General features: G+C 43.5%; 1 protein-coding gene across 2 annotated transcripts in view; it reads right to left on the reverse strand.

Moving 5' to 3' along the window:
* The window catches only part of DAAM2 (dishevelled associated activator of morphogenesis 2), a 342,052-nt gene that overhangs the window by 230,572 nt on the left and 99,308 nt on the right, over positions 1–12,172 (reverse strand). For both annotated transcript variants that reach the window (XM_082249299.1, XM_082249298.1), the window contains exon 4: positions 2,005–2,079. In XM_082249299.1, coding sequence (XP_082105425.1) covers positions 2,005–2,079 — 75 coding nt within the window. The remainder of the gene's footprint in view (positions 1–2,004; positions 2,080–12,172) is intronic.

The following is a 12,172-nucleotide window of genomic DNA, read 5'->3' on the forward strand; positions in this document are numbered from 1 at the left end:
TTTTACCAGTTTGCCTGAGAAACAATCCAATGGTGTGGCCAGGTAGTCACAGAGGAGATCCAAGAGTAGATTCTCTTTGATCGCCTCTATGACCTTGGAGGACCAGAGTGACGTCACACGTCACTTCCGGTCAAGGCTGGAAGCAAACATTTTCATTTTTTTTTTTAAAGTAAAAAGATAATTTTTTTTATCTTTTGATTTTAAAGGTAAAGAAGAGATTTGAGGTCTTTAGATCTGGATTGTCTTTGATCGTCTCTATGGCCTTGGAGGACCAGAGCGACGTCACAACGTCAATTCCGGTCCAAGCTGGAAGTAAACATTTTTATTTTTTTAAAGCAAAAGATATTTTTCTTTTTTATCTTTTTATTTTAAAAAGTTAAAGAAGAGATTTGGAGTATTTAGATCTGGATTGTCTTTGATCGCCTCTATGACCTTGGAGGACCAGAGCGACGTCACAACGTCGCTTACGGTTCAGGCTGGAAGCAAACATTTTAATTTATTTTTAAAACAAAGATAATTTTTTTTGTTATATTTTGATTTTAAAGGTAAAGAAGAGATTTGAGGTCATTAGATCTGGATTGTCTTTGATTGCTTCTATGGCCTTGGAGGACCAGAGTGACGTCACAACGTCACTTACGGTCCAAGTTGGAAGTAAACATTTTTATTTTTTTTAAAGCAAATACATTTTTTTTTTATCTTTTGATTTCAAAGGTAAAGAAGAGACTTGAGGTCTTTAGATCTGCATTGTCTTTGATCACCTCTTTAGCCTTGGAGTACCAGAGTGACGTCACAACGTCATTTACGGTTCAGGCTGGAAGTAAACATTTTTTTTTTTTTTTAAAGCAAAGATAATTTTTTTTTAATCTTTTGATTTTAAAGGTAAAGAAGAGAATAGATCTGGATTATCTTTGATCGCCTCAATGGCCTTGGAGGACCACAGCTTTTTTCATGAGTCGCTGGAACGCTTTCAGAAGTGGCAGGAGGGAACGAAACCCCCGCCCCCTCCCAGGTGTTTCTCCGGCTTACCGTTTTCACCGGTTTGCCTGAGAATTAATCCAACGGTGCGGCCAGCGAGTCACAGAGGGGATCCAAGAGTAGATTCTCTTTGATCACCTCTATGGCCTTGGAGGACCAGTCACAACGTCACTTCCGGTTCAGGCTAGAAGTCAACATTTTTATTTTTTTTTAAAGCAAAAGAAAATTTTTTATTTATCTTTTGGTTTTAAAGATAAAGAAATTTCCGAATTACAACAGTAACAAATTTAAATAAATCAGAAGTTACAAACCGAAATTTAGTCTGAAATACGAATCAATTTGAATCAAATTCTAAAACAAATTCTAAATATAAACATATTGCTGTCTATTGCTGGTTTCCTTCAAAAACTGTGTGTATTTGTGTTAAAATGTAGCCATCGTCGAAAAATTCCCAAAAGAACAGAAAAGAATAAAACAGAATAGAATAGAATGTAAAATATTAGAATAGAAAACAAAACAAAAATATAAAATAGAATAACAAAATAGAATAGAATAGAATATATCCATCTTCCGAAATTCGAAATTAGAAAAGAATAGAACAAAAAAATAGAATAGAATAGAAAATAAAAGTATAGAATAAAATAGAATGCAAAAAAAAAAAAGGACAAGAATTCAAAAGAATGGGATAGAAAAGATTAGAATAGAATAGAAATAGAACAAGTTAGAATAGAATAGAAAAAAAAGAAAGAATATAACCGTCTTCCAAAATTCAAATTTCGAATAGAACCAGCTATTCTTCACAAAGAATTTGGATCAATTTGATATTTTCAATTAAAATTTGATTCAAATGTGATTCGAAAACTTCGAATCCATTGAAAAAAATCTGAATCCGGACGAAAATTAATAATCAAAAGGAAATTAGTAACTTAACGAATCGATCCAAAACTATTTCTTTCATCCTGAACATGTCTACAATTTAAAAAATATAAATAAATAAATATATAAGTAAATGAGATGGAAGTCACTTACAGCTGCCATGGAGTTGATTCGGTCGATGTAATAGTCCGGCCAGCTGGTCGCCAGTTTGTTTGGATCTTCTTGTTCCTACAAACAAAAAATAGGCAAGGTGAGAGGTGAAAAGATAAAGTCCAAAGAAGGCCGCAGGTGACCCAACATAGGTTATGTCAAATATGGTGTACTGGTGCAGTTTTATTCAGTGTGGTGGTTTACCTAAAAGTGTAACAGTTACTCCCAGCTTCTGAGTCTGCATAACCGTATTAAATATCAGAGTGCTGTAGTTGGTTACGTCTTTAAAACATTTTTCATTAATAGTAACCTGTACTAATGTATCCTTTCATGATATGCTAAGCCTGACTTGCTTTGCTTTGTGAAGGGTTAACTGGGATCCTTGGGTTAGGGCTAGGTTTAGAGGGTTAGAAGGTTAGAGTTAGAGGGTTAGAATTTGAGGGTTAGGGTTAGAGAATTAGGGTTAGGGGGTAAGGGTTAGAGTGAGAGGGTTCGGGATAGAGTTAGAGGGTTGGGGATAGAGGGTTAAGCTTAGAGTTAGAGGGTTACAGATAGAGGATTAGGGTTAGAAGGTTGGAGTTAGAGGGTTGGAGTTAGAGGGATAGAGTTAGAGGGTTACAGATAGAGGATTAGGGTTAGAGGGTTAGGGTTAGAGGGTTAGGGTTAGAGGGTTAGGGTTAGAAGGTTGGAGTTAGAGGGTTGGAGTTAGAGGGTTACAGATAGAGGATTAGGGTTCGAAGGTTGGAGTTAGAGGGTTGGAGTTAGAGGGATAGAGTTAGAGGGTTATAAATAGAGGGTTAGGGTTAGAGAGTTAGAGTTAGTGTTAGAGGGGTAGGGTTAGAATTAGAGGCTTAGCAATAGAGTAAGAGAGTTTGAGGGGTAGGGTTAGCATTAGAGTGTTAGGGATAGAGCTAGAGGGTTAGAGTTAGAGGGGTAGGGTTAGGGGGTTACGGTTAGAGGGTTAGGGTTAGAGTTAGAGGGTTAGGGTTAGAGTGAGAGGGTTAGTGCAGAGTTAGAAGATTAGGGATAGAGTTAGAGGGTTTAGGATCTAGGATTAGGGATAGAGGGTTAAGCTTAGAGTTAGAGGGTTAGGGATAGAGGGTAGGGATACTGATAGAGGGTTAGGGTTAGGGATAGACGATTAGGTTTAAAGTTAGAGGAGTAGGGATAGAGGGTTAGGTTTAGAGTTAGATGGTTAGGGATAGAGGGTTAGAGTGTGAGGGTTAGTGTTAGAGTTAGAGGGTTAGGGATGGAGGATTAGAGTTAGAGGGTTAGGGTTAGAGAGTTAGAAGGGTAGGGTTAGAATTAGAGGGTTAGGGATAGAGCTAGAGGGTTAGAGTTAGAGTGAGATGGTTAGAAGGTTAGGGATATAGTTAAGGATAGATGGTTAAGCTTAGAGTTAGAGGGTTAGAGATAGAGGCTAGGGATACAGGGTTATGGGTATAGGGTTAGAGTTAGAGGTTTAAGGATAGAGGGTAGGGATAGAGGTTAGAGATAGATAGTTAGGCTTATAGTTAGAGGGTTAGGGATAGAGGGTTAAGTTTAGAGTTAGAGGGTTAGGGCTAGAGGGATAGGGTTAGGGTTATGGTTAAAAGGTTAGGATTAGAGTTAGAGGGTTAGAGGGTTAAGGTTAGAGTTAGAAGGTTGGAGTTAGAGTGTTTGGGTTAGAGTTAGAGGTTTAGGGTAAGAGGGTTAGGGTTAGAGAGTTAGGGTTAGAGGGAAAGGGTTAGAGTTAGATGGTTAGGGTTAGAGTTAACCACTTAAGCCCTGGAGGATTTGGCTGCTCAATGACCAGGCCCTATTTTGCGATTCTGCACTGCGTGACTTTAATGGACGATTGCGCAGTCCTGCAACGCTGTACCCAAATGAAATTGACATCCTTTTTTTCCCACAAACAGTATTTGATCACCTGTGCGATTTTTTTTTTTTTTTTTTTGCGCTACAAACTTTGTAAAAATCAAAATTTTTTAACATTTTAGGCCAATTTGTTTTCTGCTACATATGTTTGGTAAAAAAAAAATCGCAATAAGCGTATTTTGATTGGTTTGCGCAAAAGTTATCGCGTTTACTAACTACGGGAAAGATTTTTGTCATTTTTATTGTTTTTTTTTTTTTAACTAGTAATGGCGGCGATCTGCGATTTTTTTTGCGGGACTGCAACATTGCGGAGGACAGATCGGACCCCTGACTTACATTTTTGACACTTTTGGGGGTACCAGTGACATTACTACAGTAATCAGTGCTATACATATGCACGGTTACTGTAAAAATGGCAGGGAAGGGGGTTACCTTTATTGGTGATCAAGGGGTTAAGTGTGTCCCTAGGGGCGTGGTTCTAGCTGATAGGGGGCGTGGCTAGTGAAGTAACCACAGAGAATGCGATCCTATATAGCAGGATCACATAGCCTCTGTGCCTACTTCAGTGAGAATGACAGACGGCTGTGTTTACATCAGCCGCCTGTCATTCTCCCTCTACTGCGGGAGATCGCGAGTGGCCGGCGGACATTGGAGCCGCTGGTCACATGCGCTGGCTAGGCAGGGAACGAGCGGGGGCGGGAGCGACGTAGGTCTACGTCACTTTGCCTGTAAGCGGCTGACTGCTGCAGTAAAAAGTCGTGAGGCGGTCGGCAAGTGGTTAAAGGTTTGGAATTAGAATGATTTTCTCTAGCTTGTGAAACGTGAACTTTGGGGGTTAGGGTTCACAAGTTGGGGTTAGGGTTACAGTCAGAGGATTAGAGGGAGAAGGATTGGGGTTGGATTTAGGGGGTTGGAGTTAGAGGGTTAGGTTAACTTAAGAGTTATAAACGAGAGATAGCATTATAGGTAGAGGGTTATGGCTAGGCATTAGGGTCAGAGTTAGGGTTTAAATAGAGGGTTGGGGTTAGGGGATTAGCATGACTTGCTCTGGTTTGTGAAAGGTTAACTAAGATCCTTTGGGTTAGAGTTAGGGGGGTTAAGGTTAGAGGATTACGATTAGAGTCACTCTTTAGCGACAATTCTGCCGCTCTGGATGGCTTGTGAGTGCCAAAGGGGACCTGCGCCTCCGTCGCAGCTGCGTCCTCCATCTTTAAGGTCTCACGAAAAGATACAATCAATGCTTCCACCAGCGCCTTTTCGTGCGCGGTTGCAGATGTGGAGGAATTGTCCTCATTATCTGAGGATTCCGGGCGCGTGGTCGCAGACCCAACAGGGCGACCCAAATCCGCGGCGGCCGAATCAGATTCAAGATCTGATGAGATAGATGAGGCAGGGGAAATCGGGGGGTGCTTTTAGCTAGCCGTTACCCGAAAACCACCTCCACCAGGGACACAAAGGACTCCAGAACTGCCGTCGGTGCATAGATGGATGGTTGGGACCCGGAAGGCCCCTGAGTCTTAGAGAGGGGATCAGGTGGGGAGATGTGCTCCAAAGACTCCATGAGTCACCAGGGGGACCCCAAAAAATGTGTAAAATACTGCAAAGGGACAACCCCCACCGCGCTGGCAGCACCACCCGGTCGCCAGGCACAAAGCACCAAGCGATCCTCAGCAGAGAGGGAGAGGAGCCCACCAGACTCGCCACCCAGCAGAAACAGGCATCTGCAGCCACCATAGCACAAACAAATGGTTACTGTTCACACCTGTAACTGGTCTCTGCAGCAAGGAGCATTAGAAGGGCAATGCATATAACAAGACACAAAAAGATTCCAAGCTCTCCTTACCGACCCCGACCAATAAGGTCTGTGGGAGAGACACAGACACAAAGCACTCTGTCTGTGTCTCTCCCTCCAGCAGCTGAGAGGGAGAGGAGAGAAAGAGGATTTCAGCTGCTGCAGGGAGAGACACTGACACAGTGCATTGTTCTGTAATTGTCCTCCCATCCCACCGCACCGATCCCCCCGCTGCCTGGGACCGCTGTGTGCCTGGGCCCCCTACAGAAAGCCCAGAGGAACCCCCCCTATAAGCAGCCCTGAGAGGTGGCTGCAGGGGAGAGGAGAGAGCCCTGACAACAGCTGGGACAAAGGAGCTTATGGGTGACATCACTGCTTCCGGAATTCCCAGCCGTTGTCGATCGCTCCCTCCTCTCCCCTGCAACTACTAGAAAAAGGCTGCAGTAGGGGCTGATCTGTGTCAAACATTTATGAACACAGCCAAGAACAGCACAGGAACCAAAAATGACATGACTGTGTCATCCCTAAGCCAACATCTCCTCTCAGGAAGAAGATGGTGACCCTGGATGATGCCTGAACAAAGATGGCGTTGTCCTTCTGGGGGAAGGGGGTGCTGCAATATGTGGGAGGTAATAAAAACCTGCAAGTGTTACCTCTAGCATGCGAAAATGTTTTAACCTGCAAATATATTAACCTCTTTCCGACCGCCCGCCGCCTATTTACTGCGGCAGTGCGGCCCTCCGATGCACGGGTCAGGGGGCTCCAATTGCCGCCTGACACCCGCGATCGCTCCCTGCTGAGAGAGAAGAACGGTCAGCTGTTGTAAACACAGCCGACTGTCCTCCCTGGAATGATCACAGAGCACCTGTGATCCTTCTATATAGGATCACATGTCTCTATGATAATTTCACAAACCCCGCCCCATACAGTTAGAAACACTCCCCTAGGCTCACATTTAACCCCTTGATAACCTATACCGTTAACCCCTTCCCTGCCAGTGTCATTATTACAGTAACAATGCATATTTTTAGCCCTGATTACTGTAGTAATGTCACTGGTCCCCCCAAATGTGTCAAAAATGTCAGTTAGGGGTCCAATCTGTCCACCGCAATGTCACAGTCCCGCTAAAAATCGCAGATCGCCGCCATTACTAGTAAAAAAAAAACAATAAAAATGACATAAATCTTTCCCGTAGTTAGTTGATGTGATAACTTTTGCGCAAACCAATCAAATTACGAAAATATGTAGCAGAAAACAAAATGTTAAAAAATTTAGATTTTTTAATTTTTTGGGGGGGAATGTTATATAGCAGAATGTGAACAATGTTTTTTTTTTTTCAGAATTGTCGCTCTTTTTTTGTTTATGGCGCAAAAAATAAAAAAAATCGCAGAGTTGATCAAATACCGCCAAAAGAAAGCTATTTGTGGGAAAAAAAGGACATCAATTTTATTTGGGTACAGCGTCGCACGACCGCGCAATTGTCTGTTAAAGTAACGCAGTGCCAAATCGCAAAATATAGCCTGGTCATTAAGGGGGAAAATCTTTCCGGTCCAGAAGTGGTTAAAAAGGAAGCACAGAGATCAGATTTTTAGGGTTACAACCCCCCCCCCCCCCCACTCCCGAAAAAAAATGGACATTTTATTGGTCAGGAGATATTAGGAAATCTCGGAAATAGAACTTTGTCTGCGAGTAAAGCTACGAGACGCCAGTGCCGTATAACCGTCAAGGCTCCTTTCATGCGTCTTGTTAACCGGAGAGGCCGGGGATTAGAACGATCGAGCTGCAGAGATTCTGGAGAAGACATTTGCTCGCCCGGAGCAGTTTGGTTACATCATTACCTATTAGCACACTGTATTTGTTAAGTACACCGCGGGATCGCAACGTCTAAGATTTCAGCTGCTCTCGCTCGTCACCTATTCTGCGTTTATCCTCCGTATCGCCCTTCCAGCCGGTGGTTTTGTCATTAGGCATTATCCCCAGATCCTACGCTGCCCTAAAAGCGGAAAAAGGATTTTTTTTTTTTCTAAGGCAGCACGCGTTTTTACGTGAAACCGCAAGAATCCGCGTGCGATGGAGCCAGCCCTCGTCCAGTTACAGATAATGGAAATGTATTGCAGAGTAATGAAGTCATTTAGCGGTTTGAAATGTACATGTTGCTGCCATAGTAGATGGACACATTGATGCTTCATTGATGGGGGAGGCGGGCCCTGACTTGGCGGCGGCGGCGCGCTCAGCTAGACAGGAGACGCCAAGTGGTTGTAGAGGAAGTATAACAAATCCTTAGGAGAATGGTTAGCATTAAAGTGTTTGTCCAGCCAACATTTTCTATTTAGTCTCGGATGGAGTGGGGGAAAGGTTAGAACCCCTGGCAGGTTTTTACTATTATAAAGCAAAAATGTGCAGAGCTAAACCATATACAGTATCTCACAAAAATTAGTACACCCCTCACATTTTTGTAAATATTTTATTATATCTTTTCATGTGACAACACTGAAGAAATGACACAAATGCTACAATGTAAAGTAGTGAGTGTAACGGAATCTTGAACCACACTGTGTTTGTGGGCTTCCGTCAGTATACGGCTTCCTACAGTCTTAAACATATATACTAGATTTTCCCAGCCGCCCTCATACAAAGCTAGCCAATAACTTAGCTTGTACAGGAATCACTCTTTATTGAACAGTCACACGGAATTTATATACAGCATGGACCTCCCCCTCCTGATCAGATTACCACACACAGGTCAGGGGTTGCCTGATTACATTATCATATGCAGATGAAATTGTATACAGAAATAGAATTAACCTGAACTAATTATCTAGACATCTGAACAGAACAACGTGGGCTCATTAAAGCGGAGTTCCAGCCTCAAATACCTTTTTTAACTAAAAATACCCCTATAACACTAATCCATCGCCCTTTACAGAACTGCTATTCTCATACTTACAAGGTGTACAGTATTGGATTTTAGTCAAAATCTTACTTTTAAAAACACTGTCTGGGTGAGGCCATCTTGGTTGTGGGCATCTGAAGCCGCAGTGTAAATTGCTGTGTCCTTCCTGATTCCAGGGAGTGTTCTGGGAGTTCTTCCTGATTCCAGGGAGTGTTCTGGGAGTTCTTCCTGATTCCAGCCTCCTGGGAGTGATGACAAACAGCTTCCAGGATGCAATGCAAAGGCCGTGGCCACAGAGGTGGGAGAAGGAGGAAGTACAATCAAAAATGCCCTGAAAATAAGGTAAGGGACCCCCGAAAAAAAATTTAAAATGCCCAATTGTTGATCAGCATAGCGGGCACTCCAGGAATCACTAAAGTTGCAAAATAGGCCGGAACTCCACTTTAACATTTAACAATGGGACAGGCAGACTTAACACAATACACATCCCACCTCAGAACAGACAGTAGGACAAGACTGGCAATGACAGTCTGTCCGTCTCCTACATTGAAGTACATGGAATACACATCTACATATTGCTATGATTATTTAGGAGTCAGACTTCTTGGCAACAGGCTATAGGTCTCACAGTGCAAAGTGGGATCAAATCTTCATATTTCCTGAGAGATACATGGCTGACAAATTTTACTGTCCCACTTGAAGCAATCCAAACCATTAAGTATCTGTCTTTTACTCCCAGTGACGGTGAGTACCGTCACAGTGAGTGTACAGCTTGTATAACAGTGTAAATTTGCTGTCCCCACAAAATAACTCAACACGCAGCCATTAATGTGTAAACCACTGGCAACAAAAGTGAGGACACCCCTAAGTGACAATGTCCAAACTGGGCCCAAAGTGTCAATATTTTGTGTGGCCACCATTATTTTCCAGCACTGCCTTTACCCTCTTGGGCATGGAGTTCATCAGAGCTTCACAGGTTGCCACTGGAGTCCTCTTCCACTCCTCCATGGTGACATCACAGAGCTGGCGGATGTTAGAGACCTTGCGCTCCTCCACCTTCCGTTTGTGGATGCCCCACAGATGCTCAATAGGGTTTAGGTCTGGAGACATGCTTGGCCAGTCCATCACCTTTACCCTCCGCTTCTTTAGCAAGGCAGTGGCCATCTCTGAGGTGTGTTTGGGGTTGCCGAAATGGGCATTTTTGAATACTTGACAGTTTTATATATTAGTAAAGTGACATGACGATTCCGGGTTACAACATCGGAGACCCGATCAAAGCCGAATCTGGCTTTGTTCGGGCTTCCAACCAGCTGGCGGACATGCTGGCTGGTTGCTCAGGTCTCCGGGTGGGACGGGAGACATGGGCAGAGCTGCAGAAGGCAGTGGGATGTCCCTTCCCGCTCGCTGGGATAATGGCTCAGCGGTTCCCGAGCCGCATTGGGTGTTATCTTCTGAAAGCCGACCGCCGGCTCTAAAGAACAATACCGAGTTGATGCCTGCAGCTGCATATCATCCCGCTACAACCACTTCTATGAGCCGACGTACAGGTACGACGATTCGCGGGAAGTGGTTAAATATACAAAGCGAGCATTGGCTACAGAGCTGCATTCTTCCCAATTAAGCTCTTCCTGTGTGATCACCAGGACTCAGGTTTTTACTATTATCTGGGGCTCTGTTGGAGAGTGCAGTACTAACTAAGGCAGCGTCAGGGGGTCAGTGGTATCTAACACAGAGTTTAGGAATCAGTAGTAAGTGACGCAGAGTCCTGGGGTCAGTGGTGAGTCCAACATCAGTGCCTGACCTCACAAATGCACTTCTGGAAGAATGGTCAAACATTCCCATAGACACACTCCTAAACCTTGTGGACAACCTTCCCAGAAGAGTTGAAGCTGTTATAGCTGCAAAGGGGGGGCCAACTCAATATTGAACCCTACGGACTAAGACTGGGATGCCATTACAATTCATGTGCGTGTAAAGGCAGGCGTCCCAATACTTTTGACAATATAATGTATATTAATAGTAATGCCCGTGTTGATGCTAAAAGCGTTGAATTACAATCACATGCCGCATTAATTATCTGGCTAATTAGCGAACAAACACATAACACATCCAAATTACAGCCTATAAACATTTTACCACTTCCTCCACCCGTAATTACCTTCAGCAACACAAAAACCACTTAAACTAGCAATTAGGACATGCGGAGTAAAACATCAGCATGAGTCAGGAAACCTCTGCTTTCCCGACCACTATTATCATTTCATCCGTTTTTTTGTTCGTTTTTTTTTTTTATTTTTTATTACCCACCCATAGCCAGTAAATCCATGCAAACGGCAGACCTCCAGTTTCCCCTATTCCAAGAAATGCCAAATTCTTCTCTCATGAAACCCCCCCCCCCCCCCCCCCACACACACACACCTTTACTTTATAAATGAAAGCCATTGATTTTTTTGGGTCCCATTCATTTTTTTAAATTGACTTCCTCTAATAGGGGCTCCCAATGGATAGCCATCAGAAATTTTGGGGTCCCAAATAGAGCTTTAGGTCGCCCCCCCAGGCTTGACCACCAACATTTCCCAGGGCCCAATGGCCATCTCACCAAGCCTTTCAGTGCCCCACTTTTATTTAACACTCCTGCAACCTAATATATAAAAATGAAGAGTGTATTCCAATTCATCAGTGCTTTCAAGACTTAACAGTAAGCAATGAATATTTTGGCCAAAAAATATGAAGCCTGCCACTACAACATTTCACCTCTCCTTCATTTATATGCCCATTTCACAGGGGGGTAAAATTTTCACTATACCTTCCTTCACATAGCCATTTAATTTCAATACAGCAAAGAGACAGACCCATATATTCAGCAAAGAGACATCCATATCCCGCAAAGAGACATCTCAATTCAGCAAAGAGACATCCCCTCTAGCAAAAAGACAGCCCCTTCAGCAAAGAGACAGCCCCTTCAGCAAAGAGACATCCCCTCTAGCAAAAAGACAGCACCTTCACCAAAGAGACAGCCCCTCCAGCAAAGAGACAGCCCCTCCAGCAAAGAGACAGCCCCTCCAGCAAAAAGACAGCCCAGTTCAGCAAAGAGGCAGCCCCTCCATTAAAGAGACAGCCCCTCCATCAAAGAGACAGCCCAGTCCAGCAAAGAGACAGCCCCTTTATCAAAGAGGCAACCCCTCCATCAAAGAGACAGCCCCTCTATCAAAGAGACCGCCCAATCCAGGAAAAAACACATCCAAATCCAGCAAAGAGAATACCCTCTGGCAGCTTGGGACACCAGGGAGGCTGGGCCCCTAGTGATGCCGGGGCCCCTTAAGTGTGTATGAGCTGTCCCCCCCCCGGATTGCAGCCCTGGTCAGTAACGTTATTATTATTTTGGCTCTATGTGGTACAGACTTTGTATGATTCAACCACGCTTGTTATAGCATCTCCTCTGCATCCAGTAAAAGAAGACATGAAAATATATATATTTTTTTGTTATAATTTTATGTGTGATTTAAATGCACAAGGTGGTCTTTTTAAAAAAAAACAGGCATCATGACTATTCACCATATGGTGTCTAACATGTTTATTTGCATCTCTAGCGCCATCTGGTGGCCATAATGCATTGTTTTCCTGATTAA

The sequence above is a fragment of the Pelophylax lessonae genome (assembly GCF_965119305.1).
Source record: "Pelophylax lessonae genome assembly, chromosome: 3".
Lineage (NCBI taxonomy): Eukaryota > Metazoa > Chordata > Amphibia > Anura > Ranidae > Pelophylax > Pelophylax lessonae.